The sequence below is a fragment of the Hydra viridissima genome, unplaced genomic scaffold (assembly GCF_058129835.1).
Source record: "Hydra viridissima isolate aposymbiotic clone 2 unplaced genomic scaffold, HvirCarnegie_v1 scaffold_8, whole genome shotgun sequence".
Lineage (NCBI taxonomy): Eukaryota > Metazoa > Cnidaria > Hydrozoa > Anthoathecata > Hydridae > Hydra > Hydra viridissima.
Genome location: NW_028324307.1, coordinates 2,519,378 through 2,541,980, shown reverse-complemented (window position 1 = coordinate 2,541,980; position 22,603 = coordinate 2,519,378). Strand labels below are relative to the sequence as shown.

The window sequence follows — 22,603 nt, the reverse complement described above, 5'->3', positions numbered from 1 at the left end:
AATGTGTAGCATGAGTTCTGTTACAGCAGATTTTTTTGGAATTTTTTTAATGTTTGCATATGTTCTAGTTTCAGGCTTTCTCCACTCGTCCCAGGTTACTTCGAAACCAAATGTATGAACAGTTTGCAAGTGTTTATCGAACTGTTTCATACTTTTGCATGCAACGCATTTGTCATAGGCGCAATCGTATGGTACGGTTCACAAAAAAAGTTATTTATTATTTCAGATCCAATTTTGATTGAAGATCCTTGAATTGATTTTGTTAATGCATCTAAAGCAAATCGCATATTTTCATGCAAACTACAAGCACAAACATTATGAGGAAATTTTTTAACTTATTTCACATTTCGTTGACGAAAGTCCAATTTTTATGTGCTGATGCTTTTCCTTGAATAACTCGAAAGCTTCTTTTAGTGTGTAATATAAATGACGTATCTGAATATTATTTTCGCTTCCGTCAGATAATTGAATTCGAGTGACATCTTTTTTTTTGGTGATATTTGGGAAACTTCGTCTTTATTATAAAAGCTTACAACTGCAAAAACATCGCTTTCAGAAAGACCATACAGCTCTAAACATGCTGGAGGTAGACCCGAATTATCTTTACAAGCAGAGCTATTTGAAAGAATAGAAAGAAATTTAGATTGTTACTTCTTTGAAGTTGGTAGTGCTTTTAAATCATTTTTTAATGCTTTTCCTCTTCGTTGAGCGTTTTTAAAAGATAAGCTTGGTCTTTGAGATTGATTTAAAAGTTTTCTTTTTAGAACGCGACTTTTTAAAACTCTTAATAAGCTGCTTTTTTATTAGGATCCGGCTTTCAACTTTTCTCGATATCTCTTAGATCTTACTCTGGACATTTCTTTCTTTTTATCAGCATTCCGAGAAACATAATTAGCTTGGTATTCTGCATACCGTTTTTTTTTTACTTCTAATTTTGATTCCATTTCTTAAAAATTTCCAACTTTATAAGAAAATGTTAACATAAATCTAGTAGTTTACTAATATTTACTAATGGCCCTTCACAATACTAAAATGTAAAATTTATTCGAATAAAACCTAAAACGAAATCTGAACTTTTTTGATGATATTTTGACTTCCTTACCACGCTATTTTATAAAACACTTATTATCCCGTTGATCGGTTCAGTGACGCAACAGCTTTTAAACTACAACTATAAGTTGATATAATGCTTTTTGACCAATTTTTTTAAATATTGATGAAAAGTTTACGTTAAAATATATAATTTCAAAGAAAATCTGAATATGTTTTAGAAGTATTTAAGAGAGTTTTCTCTTTTTGAAATAAAATGCTATCTGAATTTATATGTATCACATATGCTACAATGGGCTTTTTAACTATACATTGTTACCAATATATATATATATATATATATATATATATATATATATATATATATATATATATATATATATATATATGCACATATATTGTTTTTCTTAAGATGAGTAAAGATAAAAAATTAAATATTGAAGATGCTCTAGAATTTATTCTTGATTGCTAAAGTGATTTTGAGGATCTTAGTGAGTCAGACTCTGAATTTGGACCTGATGTTTCAACTGAAGTTGTAAGCAATACTAAGGTTGTGCATGATGACAACAATGACAACATTATTTTTCCAATATCGGAGTCTCTTACCTAAGAAAGTAGTACAGGTGATGATATGCTTCATTCCAACTCTTTAGTCCCACTCCCAAAAAAATCCAAAATAATTAACAACAAAAAACAAAAAAAAAGCAAGTTTCCCACTTTAGAAAAAGGTTCCACTAGATAATAATTTTATTGGTGATATTACTTTTCGAGAGGTACTTATTGAACCTATTCCGGATGAAGCTACCACTCCATACGAATATTTTAAAATGTTTGTTGATGATAATCTTATAGACATCATTGCTGAACAATCTAGTTTATATAGTTGCCAGTCATCAGGTACAAACATTTCTGTCACATCGAATGAAATAGAGTCTTATATTGATGTTTTTTTTCGTATAGGTCTTGTAAAACTACCATCTGTGAGATTTTATTGGGAAAACTTTATGAATTATGATGGAGTAAGTTCAATATTATCAAGGAATAGATTTATATCTATCTTTCGCTATCTACACTTTGTTGACAATTCAAACGTGACAGATGAAGTAAAGAAAAATGATAGGGCTTGGAAATTAAGACCTTGGTTGGAAAAACTGCGAGAAAATTTCTTAAAAGTTTCTCCTGAGGAAAATCATTCAGTTGATGAGATAATGATTGCCTTCGAAAGACAGTCAATTTTGAAGCAATACCTTCCAAAAAAACCCAATAAATGGGGGTTCAAACTTTGGGCTAGATGTGGTGTCAGCGGGTATTTGTATGACTTTGATTTATATCAAGGAAAATAAATAAAAAAGAAAGATGAAGTTTCTCCTCATGGTGTCGGGGCGTCTGTTGTAATTAAAATGACCCCAACTTTGCCAGAAAATCATAATTTTAAAATATTTGCTGACAATTACTTTTCTCCATTGCCTTTTCTAGATGAGCTAAAAAAGCGATTAATATGGTATGTTGGAACAGCTTGCCTTAAGCGCCTTAACAAATGCCCATTCACTTCTGAAAAAGAATTGAAAAATCAAGGGCGTGGATCGTTTGACTATCGTACTGACATCAAATTTAATAACATAGCTGTTTCTTGGATAGATAACAAGGCAGTTACTTTAATTTCATCTTTTGCTAGTATTGAACCAATCAACTCAGTAAGGCGTTATGATAGAAAAACCTGGAAATATATTATGGTAAAGCAACCATATATAGTCCAGTTTTATAATAAAAATATGAGTGAAGTTGACGAACTGGATATGATGTGCGCATTCTACAAACCAAATTTAAAATGCCATAGACGGTATATACATATATATGGGCACATACCCTTCTATTACGTTATTAAATGCCTGGTTTTTGTATCGTCCGGACTTAAAAATTATTTGCCCTAGTAAGAAATTCATGCCTCTAAAAACTTTTCAAGCTGCAGTAGCTTCTAGCTTGGTAACTGTTGTAAAAAGAAAAGCTGGAATAGCATCTCTTGATGCAATACCTATACCAACTAAAAGTTTAAATTTTCAAATTTCTTTAATATTTCTTTATATACTTAAATACAAAACCTTTTTTCTTAAGAAAACTTTTGTTATTTTTTTCCTTGAATTCCCATTGTAGCAGATTTGCTAGAATGACAAAATCGGGTTTGCAAGTGAAATTTTAAAATTTTATTTTTTAATTCATAATCTAGGCCCTAAAACAATTACTTTTTGAAGATTTTGGAATTTTTTGAAAATTTTAAGCCCTGGTGGGCGCTAAAGGGTTAAAGAGTAAAAAATTTTTAACTCAAGACATATATATAATCTCAAAGATTCTTTCTAAAAAAAAATATGGATATGTTTTGTTTAAAATATCGCAATAACTTGCCCTCAAACTTTACTCACTTTTTCGAATAATAAAAAGAAAAAACAGCTGCTAACATTTATCAAATTTATCTACTCGCTTCAAATATTTTCTACTCAAAATTTATTTTAGCAATAATTTTAAGGTGTTTAAACTACAATTAAAGAAAAAACGTTTTTTTGAAAAAAGAAATTTTTAAAACACAAAATTTATCTCTTCCATCGTGGAAATAGCCATATATATACCTAACAAATATCTCATAATTGTTGTCTTGTAATTTTTTAGCCGGTTTATACGGACAAATCCGATTTTTTATTGCACACCAACTGTATCTGATATCAAATATATAAATCTGTATATCTAACCGTTGATAACATTTCATTTGGCCTGTGTTTGAAGAGTCATAACTCACTTCAAAACTTAGATTAAATTTAAAAGAAGACTGAGTTTAACTTTGATATATTTTATTATTTGAAATTTGTTTTTGTTTTTTTTTTTTTCAATTACCCCATTTCCTTATTGCCTGTATTATCTTTAATAGTATTCATAATTAATGCTGGAAGTTTTTTTTTGTTTTTAAATAAACTGTTTGCTGTTAACATGAAAATTTACTAAACTCAAAAGCAAAAGTTTCGACTGCAACACGAATATATGAGTCTGACTTTTTCATCGTGGTCTTTATATAACCTTATTTGTGAAGTAACTCAAAGAAAATTATCAATTCTCAGCTTGGAGACGCACCTAAAGAACAATTTATCATTAACCAAAATTATTTTACATTTATTCATTGAAGAAAGATTTCACAAAAGCAAATAACAAAAATAGTCTAGATGGTGATCCGAATGAATCTACATTAGACACTTGTTATTAAAACCGAATGAATCTAAATTCGACAATGTAATTAAAGCATCTCGAAACTTTTTTTTACGTTATCGAATATTAAATATTGTTCTAAAATGTAATAATCATCATTTTTTTCCTAGTATATTATTAAACTTACACATTTAAGCTTGACACCTCAAACAACAATCAAAATAATAAATGCAATAGAACTTAATAGAGAAGTATTCTGTTTTTTTAGAACAAACCGTTCTTATAATCTGAGAAAATTTTAATTTAATGAAAAAAGAATTATTTATTCTTATTATGATTCTTCTTTTTATTATTACTAGTATTATTGTTATTGTTATTATTACTATTTTTTTTTTTGGTGTTGTTATTATTACTACTATTATTATTACTATTATTAATATAATGATTATTAACTTTATTGCTTTTATTATTATCATTGCTATTATTATAGTTAATATTGTTATTGTTGTTATTGTTATTACTATTATTATTATAATTAATAATAATAATAATAATATTCTTATTATTATTATTATTGTTATTATTATTATTACTATTATTATTATTATTATTATTATTATTATTATTATTATTATTATTATTATTATTATTATTATTATTATTATTATTATTATTATTATTATTATTATTATTATCATTATTATTATTATCATTATTATTATTATTATTATTACTATTATTATTATTATTATTATTATTATTATTATTATTATTATTATTATTATTATTATTATTATTATTATTATTATTATTATTATTATTATTATTATTATTATTATAATTAATAATAATAATAATAATATTCTTCTTATTATTATTATTGTTATTATTATTATTACTATTATTATTATTATTATTATTATTATTATTATTATTATTATTATTATTATTATTATTATTATTATTATTATTATTATTATTATTATTAATATTATTATCATTATTATTATTATTTTAATTTTAATTATTATTAATGATAATAAAAATAATAAACATCTCAATTGTGTAATTTATAATAATTTAGTATTTAATCCAATTACACATTTTCCATCAATTCTTGAATCAACAAAAATTGACAGTTGTTTATGTGTAGCTTTACAATGTAAATGAAATAATGTCCCACTTCCTCCATGGTTTACTAAAGGTCATAATGCCAAAGTAACGTAATTGAGTATGGCAGAGAATCTTGCTTCATACATAAAAATCATTGCTTCTTCTAATTGAAACATGCTTCTTGATGAAATAAATAGTCGAATATGCTATAAATCCAAGGGTCTACCACAGTGTTCTGCAAATATGATTAGACATGCTTATTATCAAGATATACATCTAAACAAGCATATGAAATTTCACATGAATTGTTTCCATTACCTTCAATTTCTTTTTTGAATAAAATAAAACAAGGTGGAGTTGATGCAATAAAGGCTGCAAAAACACTGCGAGAGAAAGATTCAATACATGAAGATATAATACTAATTGTAGATGAATTTTAACTTGAGAAGCAAGCACAATATTGTAGTGGTGTTTATGTGGGTGCAGATGACAAGGGTACTCTGGACGAAAGAGTTGTTGCATTTATGATAGTTTACTTTAAGTAATCTATTCCTTTTATTATAAAAGCAATGCCTGAAGTTACCATGAGTGTTTAATGGCTTTCAGATAAAATATTAGTATCTATTAGTTTTTTTTCTCTATGTGGTTTTAAAATTCGAGGATTTGTTACTGATAATTACCAAGCCAATGTAACTGCATTTAGTTAGCTTCATTCTAAATTTAGTAATCAATCAAGTTTGCTTATTCATCATCCTGATATTCCGAATAAAATATACTTTTTTTATGATAGTGTTCACATAGTTAAAAATATCAGAAATAATTTAAACACAGTAAAGAATTTGTCGTTCCATTGTTCACATGCAATATAAAGGATAATTCTAATAAATGTCCGATTGGTTATATTACTTGGGGAGATTTTCATCATCTACATTCTAAAGAAGATCAACTTTAAGGTAATTTGAGAAAAGATTAAGAGAAGATTTTGATATGTGATTTTAAAATAAATCGCTTATCAAAATCTTCACCTAGGTAACAGAAAACAAAATGTTTATCTTGCACTTTCCATTTTTGATGAAACAACAATTCCAAGTTTTAAAAGTTATTTTACAGAACAAAAAGACATTTCTGGTTTTCTTACTATTTTTCAAAAATGGTGGACTATTTCAAATTCTAAACAAGAACTTAGTCCAAATAAAAAATGATGATGGTACAACAACTTTTTTTTAGGCAACTTGCTAATTGTATTGAACTTCGGCAGAAATCTCCATATTTTACTCAATCAAAACAAACATCATGTACTTTCATCACAATTCTGCGTTCTCAAAGATTGCTTATGCATGAGCTTATTAAAGAAGGATATTGGTATGTGCTCACTTTGCGACTTCAAAGTGACCCAATATAGTGTAGATTTTCATAATATAGACTGATGAGTGGGGAAAGATTTCTAGTAAGCTAACTAGAAGTTCAACAGTCAGAAATTGTTTTTGCAGGTCGGTCTTTATTTAAGGAGAATATAAATTTTTGGGAAGAAGATCTAAAAAAGGACCATAATAACCAAATTAATAAAGAAGTACTGGCAATATTAGATTTAAACTCAAATAAGATATCTGAATATCTGAATCAACTCTCTTGCCTAAACCAGAAGAGGCTGCAACAACAGTTGCTGGTTATATAGCTCAGAAATTGATTAAAAGAAGCAAATGCAATTATTGAAAATCTAGGCTAGCTACTGATAAAAGAAATGTTTCTTTTTAAAAAGCCATTTTTGAACTTTTTTTACATCTCTAAACATTTTTTTGGCGTAATAAAACTTAAATTTTTCATATATACACATTGTCTCCTAAAATTTCTCTTTGACATTACAGATTGCAATACTATTCTTAGTCATAAGTGTATCCGCATGTTTCTCTCCTGAAGCATCGTGTTGTATTTCTTTTACTTCTCGCAATATTTTCTCAGCCTTTTTGAATTGATTTTTATTGTATAAGCACCTTACTATCCAGTATTTAGTCATTACTGTATTGGAATGTTTCTCTCCTAAAATTTCTTTTTTCGCAGTTTCTACATTTACAAACCTTTTTTTTATTATTATATTGCTTTTGATCAAGTAAACACATTGCAATCCAACTTAAGCACAACTTTTCTAGTTATCTACAAGCTAAAAGACATCGATATTGAATTATATTGTTTTTTCATACTTTGATTCAGAAGGTAGGGTAGAAAATCCGACATTTAATAATTTCTTTCAACGACGTACAATGAAGTGTCGAGAATTCGGTAATACTTAGCGATTTTGTTTTGAAAGGCTTTTTGATGACCGCATAAACAGAATGGTTTCTGTCGGTGGAAGTTATTCGTAATAAACAAAATAGAGCGTGTTACCATATATACATATAAATATAAATATTTATATGTATATATAGTGTTAATACAATTTATTATTTTTAATTGGTATTTAGAATTAAATAAATTTGGTTAATAAGTTTGCTCATTTGTTTTTATAATTTTTTAAAAGGTACTTATTTTCATGTCTGCATTTAGAAATAATCTCAATTTTCTTGATCTAAATAAGTAATAATTTCAAACTTTTTTTGTTAACAAAATATACATTTTTGAGATATGTTATTATAGGTAGGCGCAGTTTTTAGAATAGACCAGTTTAATTTAAAGTTTATATTTTTTTCTTTTAGTTGCCAAATATATTTTGACAGCATAGTCTCTTTTGAGTACTTTTCATGACTTTTTTTATTTTTTAATGTATTTGATGGAACTTCCTGGTCAAAGAAATCAATTACTATTTTACAATGCTTACTAAATAACTAAAAAAAAACTACTTACAAGTATATTTTATAATTATATAGAAATATGATTTTTTTTACGACAGGAGGATGGATCCTGCTTAAATACAACACATTGAAATTTGACTGATAGCATTTTTAATTTGTATAGTAAAGATAAGTAAAACTGGAGAAAATGAAGAAAAAGAAAATGTTTATTTAACAAGAATGAAAGTATTGCGAGAAAGAAAAAGATTTAGATTGAAAATAAATAAATTAATAAAATCAGCAGTAGTTTTTAGTAGACTGTGGACAAAACGAGTTTAACCAATTTGTTTCGAAGAAATAGAAATCCATTTATTAAATTCTTTTGTAGTAAAATTATTATTATTCAAAACACACACACACACACACACACACACACACACACACACACACACACACACACACACACATATGTGCTGCCAGTTTCTCTTTTCAGAATCGTCAAGAAGTCTTTCTATTTCCTTGTTCTTTAAGAACATTAAGCACTTTCTATTTTCTATGTTCTGTTCTGAACATTGAGCACTAATTTTGTAAAATACACTAACACAATTTACATCCAATTTAAGAAATCTATTGCAAGTAATAAGTATTCAAGATTTGAATAATAAATAATGTGGTTTGTTATAAATCATTATATTATATACTAATTCATAACATGTTATGAACTCATGATATATACTCAAAAAATTAGAAAATTTTCTTGTCGGACTTTTTTAGTCACCGCTTTATTATAAACGTTTAGAGAAATCCCGCGGGATCTGAACGGCACAATTTTACGTCACCCTCAGATAAACGAAACAAACCCGAAATTTACGGAGACTGGCCTTAAACTACCTGAGTAGTCATTAGTGCATCCACATATTTCTCTCCTAAAACATGGCATTGTAGTTTTTCTACTTCTCGAAACACTTTTTTAGCGCTTTTGAATTGATTATTATTGTATAAGCATGTTTTTCTCCTAAAACTTCTCTTTGCAAAGTTTCTACATATCTAAACATTTTTTAAGCGTTATTGTATTGATTTTGATCATGTAAACACATTGCAATCCAATATTTAGTTTTTAGTGTATCGTTATGTTTCTCTCCTAAAATATCATGCTGCAATTTTTCTACTTTTCGAAATACCTTTTCAGCCTTATTGAATTGTCTTTTACTGTAGCACCTTGCAATCCAGTATTTAGCATTTAAGGTTTCCTTATGTTTCTCTCCTAAAACTTCTCAATGCGCTGTTTCCACATTTCTAAACTTTTTTTCAGCGTTCTCGAATTGTTTTTGATCATGTAAACAGATTGCAATCCAGTAATTTGTATTTATCGTATCCACATGAAATTTTCCTAAAACTGCTTTTCGTATATTTTTTATAACTTTAAACATTTTTTCAGCTCAATCGAAGCGTTGTGTTCTATATAAGCACATGACAATCCAATAATTAGTTGTTAGTGTATCTGCATGTTTCTCTCCTAAAACTAATTTGCGCTCATTTTGTACATCACTAAACATGACCTTGGCACTCTCGAATTTTTGAGTTTTATAAAGGCGTATTGCAAACCAGTATTTTGTATAATGTGTATCTGCTTGCATTTCTCCTAAATGTTCTATGCAGGTTTCTTCTATATCATTAAATATTTTTTCAGCGTTGTTTAATCGTCTTTTTTCAAGGAAAGAGTTCGTTTTCTTTTTGCTTTCCATATTTTTATCATTACATTTTCCACCTGAATTTAAAATGACTGAGATGTCGGATTTTCGAACGGCGGTTAAAGAATGGATTGAAAAATGGTTTTTGGTTTCGGATGTTATATCATTTTCAAACTGTATGGAATTTATCTCGATTTGTGAGTAAACAAATTTGTTTTTAAATTGCTGTAGTTGCAATACATTTTCAGCGTTATCTCTTTCTTTCATTTTTGTAAGCCATCCTGGTCGATTGTTAATTTCTTTTTTTACCCATCACCAATATTCTCTTGTGCTTCAAAAAGGCATTTGATGAAAAGGTCGCAACAGTTACATTTTGGAAATGAAGGAAGGTTAGATTGAGTTTTTGTACAGCGTTTATTTATTAACCCAATAGAATAACTAGGATACTCTTTAACCATCAGTCTGCACTAGAGATCAAACAGAATTTCGGTTTTTGAAATTCGTATATTTGTCGTTAGACTTAGAAGCCGTCAATTTAGTGACTTTTCTCAAACTAATTGATGTTGAAATTCTTTAAAGTTCAAAAAAAAAATTAATTAAACAATTATGAATGCCGAAAAAAGTTTTAACTTTATTTTTTAATCGTCTTTGAAAACCTTGTAAAGCTATTGAAATTTCATTAAAACGATGTTGAGAGCCGCAAAAAGTTGAAATCAAATTTTTACGATCATGAAAATCATATAAATTTGTTTACAGTATATTTAATCAATTTGAAAACCTTATAACTAATATATTATATACACCTTATTACGGTGTATATTATTTAACACGATTTTAAAATTGTAAAACATCAAATAAATATGTCAAAGAGCCATCGCTCGCTGGTTTGGCAGTACTTCCTGATGGAGTACAGGGGAGATAAGGTCTACGGTGTGTGCAATAACAACCTATAAATGACGCATGGGTCAACATCGACCACAGTGGTCACCTGCGGTCCAATCTCAAGGGTGAGTACATCAAAATGTGTCAGAATCAAAACATGCGAGATGAGGCAAAAACTGCCGAGGAGGACAAATTCGAAGAGGCAGAAGATGAACTGGAAACATTTGGCACTGATAGCTTAGTTAAGTAATCCATATTAAGATGTGATTTAGCAAACTAATACAACTTCATGTCAAATTTACATGACTTTTTATTGATGTAAACGACGGTATCCGAAGTTAATTAAATGTTAATAAATATAACTTTTTTTATGTCACAGGAAATGAAAAAGGGCTTCAGAAGTCGGAAAGAATCTGTGCTACCCAGCATAAAGCACTTTTCAACTTCGTGGTGACATGGAGCTTAGAATTTGCCATGCATTTGTGTGGCTCCATCCCGTTCCTAAGACTTCTTGCCCACTTTTAATCGAGGTTTAAGGTTAAAAGTGGTGCCTGTATGGCTCGCTTCAAGTTACCTCTCCCCAACAGGAATTTGGAGATGGGCATAAAAAGCATGTTTGACAAGGAGCTTCCTAATTGTGACCAAGTTGCAATCAGCACTTATATATGGACTCAAGCAACAATGATCTATTCATGGCGGTGACTCTTCATCACATCACCAAGAAGTTTCTTCTCCGCAAGGTAGCTGCTGGAGTTATTCCATTCCTAGGTAAGCACACTGGTAAGAGCATTCTACTCAGTTGGAAAACTTGGTCAAAGGTATTGAGCCACTCAAAATGGTCAAGAACCAGGTTGTTGTGTGTGACCAAGATTCAAATATGAAAGCTGCACTAAGGGAGCAAGAGACTATTGCTGATTTCGATAGTGGTTCAATCACGTGCGTTGACCACAAGCTTAACGTAGCCCTGGAAAGGAGTGCTAGCGAACAGCCTAATATCAAAGCTGCTATCGAGGCATGCAGGACAATCTCCATCCAAAACCATTACTCTCCTCTTGCTGAAGAAATGTTGAAAAAGAAGTGCCTCGAGATGAATGGTAATATTTTAAACTTTTTAAGTAGATAGAAATAGGAAGTTTTAAACTTAAAATCAAATTTTTAAAAATATTTCTTAATTTTAAACGACGTTTTCTAAGAGTTAAAGATTTAATGCGAAGTTTTTTACGAATTTTTTTTTTCAGCTATTGTTTCAGTACCCTACAGAAAGATCACTACCCCTTGTGTCACCAGATGGGACTCTGTTCAAAATATGTTCCTTGACATCAACCATCTCCGAAGTGTGCTGTGCGCTCTCAGGGGTAAGAAAAAGGAATGGACCACACCCATTCCTAAGAATGAATATTTGAGCTGGTTGCATCAATCCTGCCACTCCTGACCACATGCCGAATTATCTATGAGTCAATGTCGGGTGATAATAAAATTACAATCAGTAGAGCACTGACACCCATTGTTCATCTTGTGGATAGGTGTGTTCCTCGAGGGTTAAAGAAATTAGAAGGAACAGTATCACTGAAGTAGGTCCATTTATGGTTGAGCACATTAAAAAACAAGAGAAGCGATTCCCCAAGAGGAGGCTGTGACATCATGCCTTATGCTGTAGGCTGCCTGCTACACCCCTTCATGAAAGGCCAGCAACTGCATGCTCATGGTGTCAGAGATGAGATTTTTGACAAATTGAAAGTCAGTAATCCTACAAAAATAAACTGGATGTCAAAACAGCAAGGTGTAATTAATGTGTCTGATGAGATTACCAACGAGCATGGCCGCAGAGAGGGGGGTGGGGTGGACGGGGAAGATTCCCGGGGCCCCGCGTGTGTACAAACAATTTTTTAAAGTAATTTTTAAATTATTTAAATAGTTTTGACTTTTAAAAGATTTAGTTAACTTTTATTTTTCATTTTCAATGACCAGAGCACGCTTCTTTTGGTCCTGGGTATTTAATTGATCATAATGAGGGCCCCTTAAGAAAACTTCCCCGGGGCCCGAAATTTCTCTCGGCTGCTATGCCAATGAGAGTCTTGAAGATGATTGAGAGACTTAATTCTGGAAGGTAGCAGCAGAGATTATAACTATTAAGTATAATATAAAACAAATTTATCAAATATTAGTTAAATATACTTCTACTTTAATCTTAATGCAATCGAACAAGCAAATTCATAAATATTTTAATATAAAGATACGATGTCATATGGGGGGACGGGTCAAAGTTATACAAGAGTGGAAAAGCCTACATGAAGAGTACCAATTATCCATCCAAATAGTATAACCTTTATTCAGAAGTGGCAACATCATGTATACAACAATTTTTTCAGTATTATTAAAGCTTTTACATTCTTCTGGTAGTTGAATATCAATACCATCAGTCGGAGTTTGTTTTCCGGTATAAATTCTGAAACGGTACATGTATTCAGAGTCTTCAAATAGACAAAATAGTTTTATTCAAAATCTGGCTCTTTTAAGAGGAAGATATTGTTTGAAGAGTAGTCTACCTTTCCATAGTAACAATGACTCGTCTACCGCAATACATTGATTTATAACTGGTCGTAACTTGTATAATCTATCTCAATTTGGATCATTAGGGTTAGGTAAAGTTTGGTTATCACTTATGAAAAAACTTCAATAGTGAATTAAAACGATTATGAGACATAGCTGTATTAAACACAGGTGTTTGAAATATTTTATCAGTTGACCAATAAAAATGTGTAGCAGCTTTATGAACTAAACCCATAATCAAGACCAAACCTAGAAACTTTTTCATTTCAGAAAGAGTTGTTGGATTCCAAAAGTGAACATAGGAATGTTTTGGTATATTTCTGCACATTTCAATAAATTGTTGAGCAAAAAAATTAGTTTGGACAACCAAATGATGTAATTAATCATCAGTAACAAATAATTGGTAATATTTTATTGGTCTAGAGTCAGAAATCTCAACATTAAAACCAGGTTGACCTAGGAACTGAGGTAGTGTTGGTAATTCACCATTTGCAGGTAGGGTTGCCAGATTTTTTTTTAAAAAAACCGGACACTTTCTCATACACCCAAACCCTCCCCCCCCCCCCCCCCAACATTCTTCGTGAAAATCCATTTTGCTTCATTTGGAGAACTAAAGACGGAACAATATATATATATACTAATACATTTTATGAGGATATACAAGGAATAATGAGCCGAGGGACCCCCTACTTTTTTCTAAATTTTAGTAATAAAATATGAAAAAGTATATGAAACTTTTGTGACCCCCGTCACTTCTGCTCGAATTTGATAAAAGTTATCAAAGTTAAAAGTACTTTTTGCCATTACTTTTATACTGCAATACAATACTAATTTTCATTTTTAATTTGAAAATCGTAACCTTTTAAAAACAAGCCTTGAAGTAAATTAGTACAGAAAAGTACATTTACTATTACTTTTACACTACAATACTAATTTTGAATTTCTTTTTTAGTTTTTAATAGTGCTATTATACATCATACCTTCTAATATATTTTATTCTAATATATTTTATTTTTTACTTTCATAGTTATATTTAATGTTAGTCTCGACTGCTTTTAGTAGTTTCTTTTTTTTTTTTTAAATTGCAAAAAACTAAAAATTTAATAGTTTTTAATAAATTTTTGTTTGCGTTTATTTTATTATTTACACAAACTTTCAATACTCTAATAAAAATTCTAAAATTTGAACGTTCGAAAATTAAATTCCTTTGCGTTTAATATAATTAAACGGAACAAAAACATTCACTAATAATAAACAGAATTTATTATTTTTAAAAAATGATAAGTTCTGAATAATAAATTTATTATTTTTAAAAAATAATAAATTCTGGCTATTTTTTTTTAAAAATAATGCGTAAACAATCGAATGAAGAAAAACAGATTTTCCATAGCTTTGAAAAAACCGGACATTTACAAGTCCGGTATTTATTTTTGTTTTTTACAGGACAGACTATTGAAATAATGGATTGTCCGGTTCAAAACCGGACACCTGGCAACCCTATTTGCAGGCTTCCATAGGTTGCTGACTTGATTCTTAATTCCATAGGTTGCTGACTTGATTTTTATTTACTATATGATAATCTAAAGGGCTTTCAACTTCCTTTTTTTTTTTTGATATTCTCGTTGTCTACATCTACAATAGCACGATTCATCAAAATTGTTAATATTCATAAAAATGTTAATATGATCTTCATCAAAATTGTTAATATTTATTTCAATGTCTTCAACATTTGTACAATCTTCATTAAAATTGCTAATATTTAATTCAATCTCATCGTGAGAACCATCACTAATAACTTCTCCACTGTCTTCGTTATCATCGTCACAATCCAAACTACTAAAGTAATTTATTACCTCTTGCATAGAGTAAACTTTATTATTGAACGCCATTTTTGAAAACGTAACAATATAAAGCCGCAATTTAAATCCGTATTATTCCGACTAAGTGGTATAAAAATAATTTCGGTAGCCGGAAATGTCTGGCAGATTTTTCTTTAAAAAACATCTGCGAATATTGTAATAGAAATACCAATTAGGGGAAGAGGCAAAAACAAATAACAAAATCAATATCACAAGAAAGTTTATCTAACGCTGCCGGAATAATCCGGCATGGTAATTTTTTTATTTTCAAGCGCCGGAAATAGTCGGCACAATTTATTTAGCGGTAGTTAAAGGGTTAAACAAAGTTGTTTAAAATGCCTCATATTTGGGTCTGATATAGACATTAAGTAGAATAATGATTTAACGATATATTTTCTGTCTAATCTTCACCACTTTTCCTTGAAACTACCATTTTCCATTCCAAAACGCAGACCTGTTTTGTAGTCCTTTTAAAAAAACATTTTGAAAATGGATTTTTCAAAATGATTTTTGAGTTCAGGGTAAAATTTAAATGATACGTTCATATTTTTATATATTCTTTTAATGATTATTATGCTGGTTTTTACTAGATAATAATTGTTATAAATATATACTAACTTACTAAAAATGTTCTTTCAAGAGGGAGAGAAACTAAACCGCATTTAGAGAATCAATCTGAGTATCAAAAATGCGAGTTTAAAAAAAAAAAACTGGATTAGATTTAGAGAGGGAAGTTTGGTAACTACGTATTCTACCTAATGTATATATCTAATCCATATTTCAGACAACTTCAACCCGTTTATTTACTTATTTATTCATCAGAAATGATAACCTGGAGGTCTACTACTTAGAGGGGAGGCTAGCTCATAAAACGATCTAAAAACCGTCATTTAATTCTGTTATTAATCAACATGAAGCTGTTTTAAAGATTGTTTTAATGTTTAAAATTTAAAAACAGGGTAAAAATGTTTAAAAACAGTGTAAAGACTGTTTTAAAGTTTAAACTTTTCTTCTTTCTTTTGTAAAATTTAAAAACATTTTGGAACGAAAATTAATTTTTAAGAAAATATGTGGCACAATTTCTGTCTTTTGTATCTTTTGGATGCAGTGAAAAACCCAGTGATTAACTTCTTACCTCTATCATAGATTTTATGCATATTTTGTAAATCAAGTATATCGATCAATAACTAATTGCATTTGCGTGGAATGTGCGAGGTATTTGCAGTGATAAAGTTTAGTCATTAAAGCTTTTTTATCAGTAAAAATATTAAAATATTGGTGAACGTTTTTTTAATATTTATTCGTTGCACATCGATTATCAAATCAATTCTTTTTTAAAAATCAAATATTTTTTTAAGAGCGATAGCATTTCACACCTAAACTTGAATTTAGTTTCATTTGTATTCAAAACTTCCGCAAACTTTTCGATTTTGTAAGAGAATTCGAAATTGAAATGAGATTGAATTGCGACAAAGAAACGCAAGTTTGTACTTCTCCAATTATGATCCGAATCGCGTTTTTTTGAAGTAAATTTAACACAGGTACTGTTTTAAGCATTTTGCATCCATCCCGTCAATAACGATGCTTCGAATGAACGAGCTGAAGTTCTTAACAAGTTTTTTCTCTAGAAACGAGCTTTGCCGTTTTCAATACAACAACGCTGTTGTCGGTTTAAATGGAGAAATGCTGAAGTTGGTGAACGGAATAGTTGCCTTGCTTATTTTTATCTCTAACTCTATGTTGTCATATGGGATTTACAAATCGAAAGGAAGAAATAAATATTCAAGAAACGAAAAGTTGGTATTACTATTATCGGTCATCGATTTCATAGTTGCATTAATACATACTCCGCTCGAAATAATTTTATTTGGATATCTGAACGAGATTGGATGCATAACTATCTCCGTTATTGCATTTTGGATTGCATTTCCCTTGATGTTTTCGGGCTCAATAATGGTGTTGATTTCGATCGAGCGCTTTATTGTTGTATTCAATGATAAAAGGTGTTGTGGTGTTCGTTTCAAGGGGGTGTACTTAATACCGATTATTATTTTTCACTTTCTTGTCTCTATAGGATTAGGAGTGTGGTATGCGCTTCTGCATTATTTTGCCCCTGATAGCTATTTTTTTTATCCTATCTTCTACTATTGTACGGCAACGTATATGATTACTAATCTGATATTTGGATTACTTATAAATTTACTATTGTTAGCAAGGACTTCAAAAAGATTAAGAAACAGCGATATTCAAGTTCCAAGGAACATTTCTATTGAGAAGCGCCTTACTCAGACAATGATGATCATCTCAATATCGCTGATAGTTTCATACCTTCCCTCAGTGGCAGCTCACTACTATCTTGCCGTTGTGATTTCTTTAGAAGATCAGCCCTCAATTTTTTTTGCAATAAAACTGGGATTTTGGACTTTAATGTTTTGCAAACTGAATTCAGCGTTAAATGCAATTATATATGTGACCAGAAGAAAGTGTATCTGTCAGATATACATTTCATGCTTTCGTTCGTTCGTTGAAAAATTTCGAGCACAAAAAAGTCTCTGTACCCAGTACCCAAACAACTTAAGACAAGAGAGCAATCATAGAGTAACTGTATTGAGTGATCTAGAAACATAATAAAGCTTATATTGTGTGTGTATGTATGTATGAATGTATGTATGTATGTATATATGTATGTATGTATGTATGTATGTATGTATGTATGTATGTATGTATGTATGTATGTATGTATGTATGTATGTATGTATGTATGTATGTATGTATGTATGTATGTATGTATGTATGTATGTATGTATGTATGTATGTATGTATGTATGTATGAATGTATGTATGTATGTATGTATGTATGTATGTATGTATGTATGTATGTATGTATGTATGTATGTATGTATGCTTGCATCTATGTATGTTTTATATGCGTAATCAAACAGTTGCTTTCCTAATAAGCACCTGCCGGTCCAAAAATGTTAATAAGTATATCTGCATGTTCCTTACTATAAAGGCATACACAAAAAAATTTTAAATATCTAAATTTGTTTTCAGCTTCATCAATCTGGTGTTTCTCAAATAAGCACCTTGCAATCCGTATTGTTGAATCCATCCACTTGATTCTTTTCGCACCTTTTCTATACTTTTAAAACACTTTTCAGAATTATCTAGCTTCTTTTCTTTGTATAAGCATATCGCAATCCAGTACTTGTATTTAGTGTATCCTTTTTCTTCCTAAAATTGAATTTCACTTATGTTCTACATGTCTAAACAACTTTTGAGCGCAATTGAACTGCTGCTTTTCATATGAGCATCTTGCAATGAAATATTCAGTTCCTCTCCTAAAACCCATGTTCCTCTCCTAAAACGTCTTTTTTCCTAACTGCAGCATCTCTAAATAATCTTTCAGCCTTATTAAACTGCTTTTCTTTACATTAGCACATGGCAACCCTGTATTTAGTGATTAGTGTATCCGCGTCATTTTCTCCCAATACTTCATTTTGTATACGTTCAGCCTCCCTCATTTTTATCAGCCTTATTGAACATATTTTTTATTTTATATTATTTGAACATATTTTTTTATATAAGCACCTGAAAATTCAGTATTTTGTAGTTAGTATATCTTCATGTTCCCCATCGTAAAGTTATTTTCGTATACATTTCACATATCTAAATAGTTTTTCACTGTTATCAAACAGATGCTTTTCAAACGAGTAGCTTGCAGTGAGTAGTTTTTAATGTATCCACATGAATTCTTCCTAAAACCACTTTTCGCACCTTTTTTCTACCTCTTTAAATAACTTTTCAGCATTTTCAACCCCATTTGTTTGTGTTAGCATAACGCAATCCAGTATTTAGTTTTTATTGAGTCTGCATGGTTTTGTCCTAAAATAGCTCTTCGCTTGTATTATAACGTCTCTAAACACTTCTTCGGCTCTTTAGAAATGATGTTTTTCATATAAATATTTTGCAATCCAGTATTTTGTGTTTTGTTTTTTTTTTTTTTTTTTTTGCATTTTTCTCTCCTAAAATATTTTTGCTTATTTGCTACATCTCTAATTTTTTTTTTCAGCTAATTGGAATTGATTTTTTTTTTTTTTTTAATCCGCATTTTGCAATCCAGTTCTTAGTTGTTAGTGTATCCAAGTTATTCTCGGCTATATCTGTTGTTTTGATATTTTTTGCAGCTCTAAATAACTTCTCTGCATTATCGAACTGTTCTTTTTTATATAAGTATCTTGCAAATCCAGTATTTAGTATTGATTGAGTTTGCATGTTTCTCTCCAAAGCCCTTTTTTTTTTTTTTTTTTGCGTATTTTCTACATCTCTAAGCATATTTTCAGCGTACTCTTATTTTTTATATAAGCACATTGCAATTCTGTAGTTAGTATATACTGTTTTCGTGTGTTTCTCTCCGAAATCTTAATTTCGCCATTTTTCTACTTCTCTCAACATTTTTTCAGCGCCTTTGTATTTTTGCTTTCCATATAAGCATCTTGCAGGTTTTTGTAATTAAGGAAGCGTACTTTTCGGAGAGAAACACGTGGAAGCGTTTTTCTCTCCGAAAATCTTTTTTTGCTTTTTTTCTAAATCTCTAAATATTTTTTCGGCGTCATGGCACGGCATCATTATTTCTATATATATTTTTATTGGAATTATCAAAGAAGCAATGATTCAAATCAGCATACTTGTTGGAGTGGTGATTCCAACAAGAATAATTATTGCAATCGTCGATGAATTCAAGTTTGATAATGGATTATTTTCTTCATGATCTATAAAGTTCTGTTGTTTTTCTGTTGAATTCTTATCTTGACGTATGCTATCTTGATTGATGCGGTTTAACTTTTCAGAGAGTAAAAATTATATATATGATGTTTTAACTAATGCGCGTGTCTAAATTATTTAATATAATCCGCTGATGGTAATAACCCGAAACAAGTTTACCATTTTATTTTATATTACTGCATTAGCCAGGAATTCATACATTTACATTCGATGTTTTCTTTTTAAGGAAATATCTGTCAGTAAGGAATTACCTGGTAACCGTAATTTGCGAAAAGAAAATGAAGTATTTTGGAAAAGTACAGTATAATCTCTTTAATTCGAACTTTTATTTTTCCCCATAAAGTTCGAGTTAGAGAGATTTTCGAATTATTGTAAGTTGACTTTTTTTCAAATTTTCTGGTCAAAATAACAAATAGAAATTAAATATTGAATATAAGCTCTCATTCGTTTGAACCATTTAACTACAGCTTTGTTGACCTGATAATACGTATCAACTTTCACCCGTTTAGCTAAATTTCCTTGATAAAAAGCGTCAAAGACTTTATCTTTTTTCTTTTTCCAGGTTAAAAGAGTGTTTTGTAGAATATCAAAGATTTTTGAAACCTCAAAACCTCGAAATTTATTTTTCCTAGCGTAACTCGACTTTCGCACCCGCCTTTTTTTATGATTTACAATTTGCTATAACTGGGGTTCTTACATGCTGTAAGAACCCCAGTTCAAGAAGAAAATATTCAAGATATTTTCCGAAAACTTGAAATCTTGAAAACATAAAAAAAGTTTTCCGAAAACTTGAAATCTTGAAAACATAAAAAAAGTTTCTTGATTTTTCTTGAAAAAAATTCAAAAAAGAAAAATAAGTCTTGAAATGAATTTTTTTTTTCCAAATTCCGCACTATGCATTGTGAAGCAGAAATAGGATTTTGTACCTTTCAGTTATTTTTCATATTTAAACTTTTTAAGGTTTCCTTTCTTTTTTCTTTTTTTTTTGCATTCTTTTTTTTTTTTAATTTACTTTAAAAATATATATATTGAAAAGGATTTTTCAAGTTTTTGAAAAAACTCATTTTTTTTGTCAAAATTTTTCCAAAGTATATGATAAATTTCTACATTATTTTTATGCGAATTTAAAATAATCATATATTTAATTGAATTTAAACTTGAAATAGAAAAAAAAATGTTTTTATATTTTTTTGTTGTTTTTTTGATTTCTGAAACATAGATTGATTTGAACATGTGTTCACTGAGGTCGCCTCGCTTTTTTTTTTTAATAAAGTGTAACTTCTACCAATTGACCATTCAGGCAACATTTGCTTTAAAATCATTTTTACTACAATGAGTTTAATGCTTTGTGCATATTATTAAAATGTTACTTCCACTCTTCGTAAACTTTGGCGGAACAACGTGTTTCTCCTGAGCATTTTTTCTTCAGAGTGTTTGAGTATCTTTTTTTTCGTAAGAGTGATTGAGGATGAAAATAATTTTGTTAAAGGTTTAGCACAGAAGGAATGTGATAACATACATATTATTTGAAAGGTGATAGATAGATAGTCAAGGAGACAAATCTGAGTTTCAGAATTCAGTAGCTATATAGAGAGGTGTAGATGATTGCACTGTGTATAGTATAGTGTTTGTCCTGTGGAAGATTTCAAGTGGAAAATAAATAGTATGGAAAAGTGGTAATTCAAACAGTACAAATGTAATCCGTCATGTAATCTTTTGTTTTGCGAACGAGGCTGTTTTATTCAGGAGAAATATGAACATTCACAAATTGAAATTTTCTTTGTAAAGAATATTTAGTTTAAGGCCAAGTAAGTCAATTATTTACACTACATTGAATGATGGTGGATACGCAGAATGGTGTTTGTCTTTAATACTGCTTGCAAACTCCCAACATTAAGGCAAGGAAGAAAAATTTTATCAATTAACACACATGATTTTATTGAAAACGAAAAATAATCCAGCTGTGACCGGAAGAATTTTCAATTTGGATTCAAATATGATTAAACTATTTTTATAAACAGTACAATCACAAGATCATATATAAATATTTTCAAGCAAAAATTTGAACGTCTTTTTGGTCTCATTTCTAACAATTAGCTTTTAAAAGCCGTTCCACTGATACAGTCTGTGCATAGGATGATATTTCATGGTTTTTCTTTTATTAAATTTTTTATGAATTTAATAGTTTCTCTGTTTTAGAGTGAATGAAGCCAATGAAGTCAGGAACAAGGCCAACAAAAATGTACAAGTAGATCATGCACGTTTAAATTCTTTTGCTGAAATTTCAAGGGATACAGCTAATGATTTATAACATCTGACATGTACCAAAATGCAGGATGCATAAAAAACCCGAACGAAATGATGATTCAGCTCATAACTGTAATTAAAGTGGATTGTATACAGAATGATAATTAAAAGGTATTTAAATATATAAAAGACAAAGTTATCAAGTTAAACATAAACTAAATTCTACTCCTTTAATTCCTATAAGGTCGTGCTCTAATGGTGGCTTTGCTTCTTGCTCAAGCAACTTATTTTATTTTAAATGGAAGTTGTTTGCAATAAATTTACTTAAAATTACAAAGAAACTATTATCTGAATAAAATTTCTAAAAAGCTATGTGCGTCTTTAAATTTAGATATTTAATGGCATCGTTTAATTTTATTAATGAAATGTTTTAGAAAAAATGCTGGTCGTAGCCAATCTGATATTTCTAAGG

The 22,603-nt window shown here is 29.5% G+C and overlaps 1 protein-coding gene across 1 annotated transcript; it reads left to right on the top strand.

Annotated features, from left to right (window-relative positions):
- The first annotated feature begins 16,548 nt into the window (after positions 1–16,548).
- On the top strand, positions 16,549–20,163 carry LOC149884503 (uncharacterized). Its single transcript, XM_090096112.1, has one exon. The coding sequence runs from the start codon at positions 16,681–16,683 to the stop codon at positions 17,725–17,727; it is 1,047 nt and encodes a 348-aa protein (XP_089952238.1). The 5' UTR covers positions 16,549–16,680; the 3' UTR covers positions 17,728–20,163.
- Positions 20,164–22,603: the final 2,440 nt, after the last annotated feature.

What these genes read in the sequence shown, in the direction of transcription:
- LOC149884503 (XM_090096112.1), top strand. Translation starts at nt 16,681, where the DNA reads ATGCTTCGAATGAACGAGCTGAAGTTCTTAACAAGTTTTTTCTCTAGA.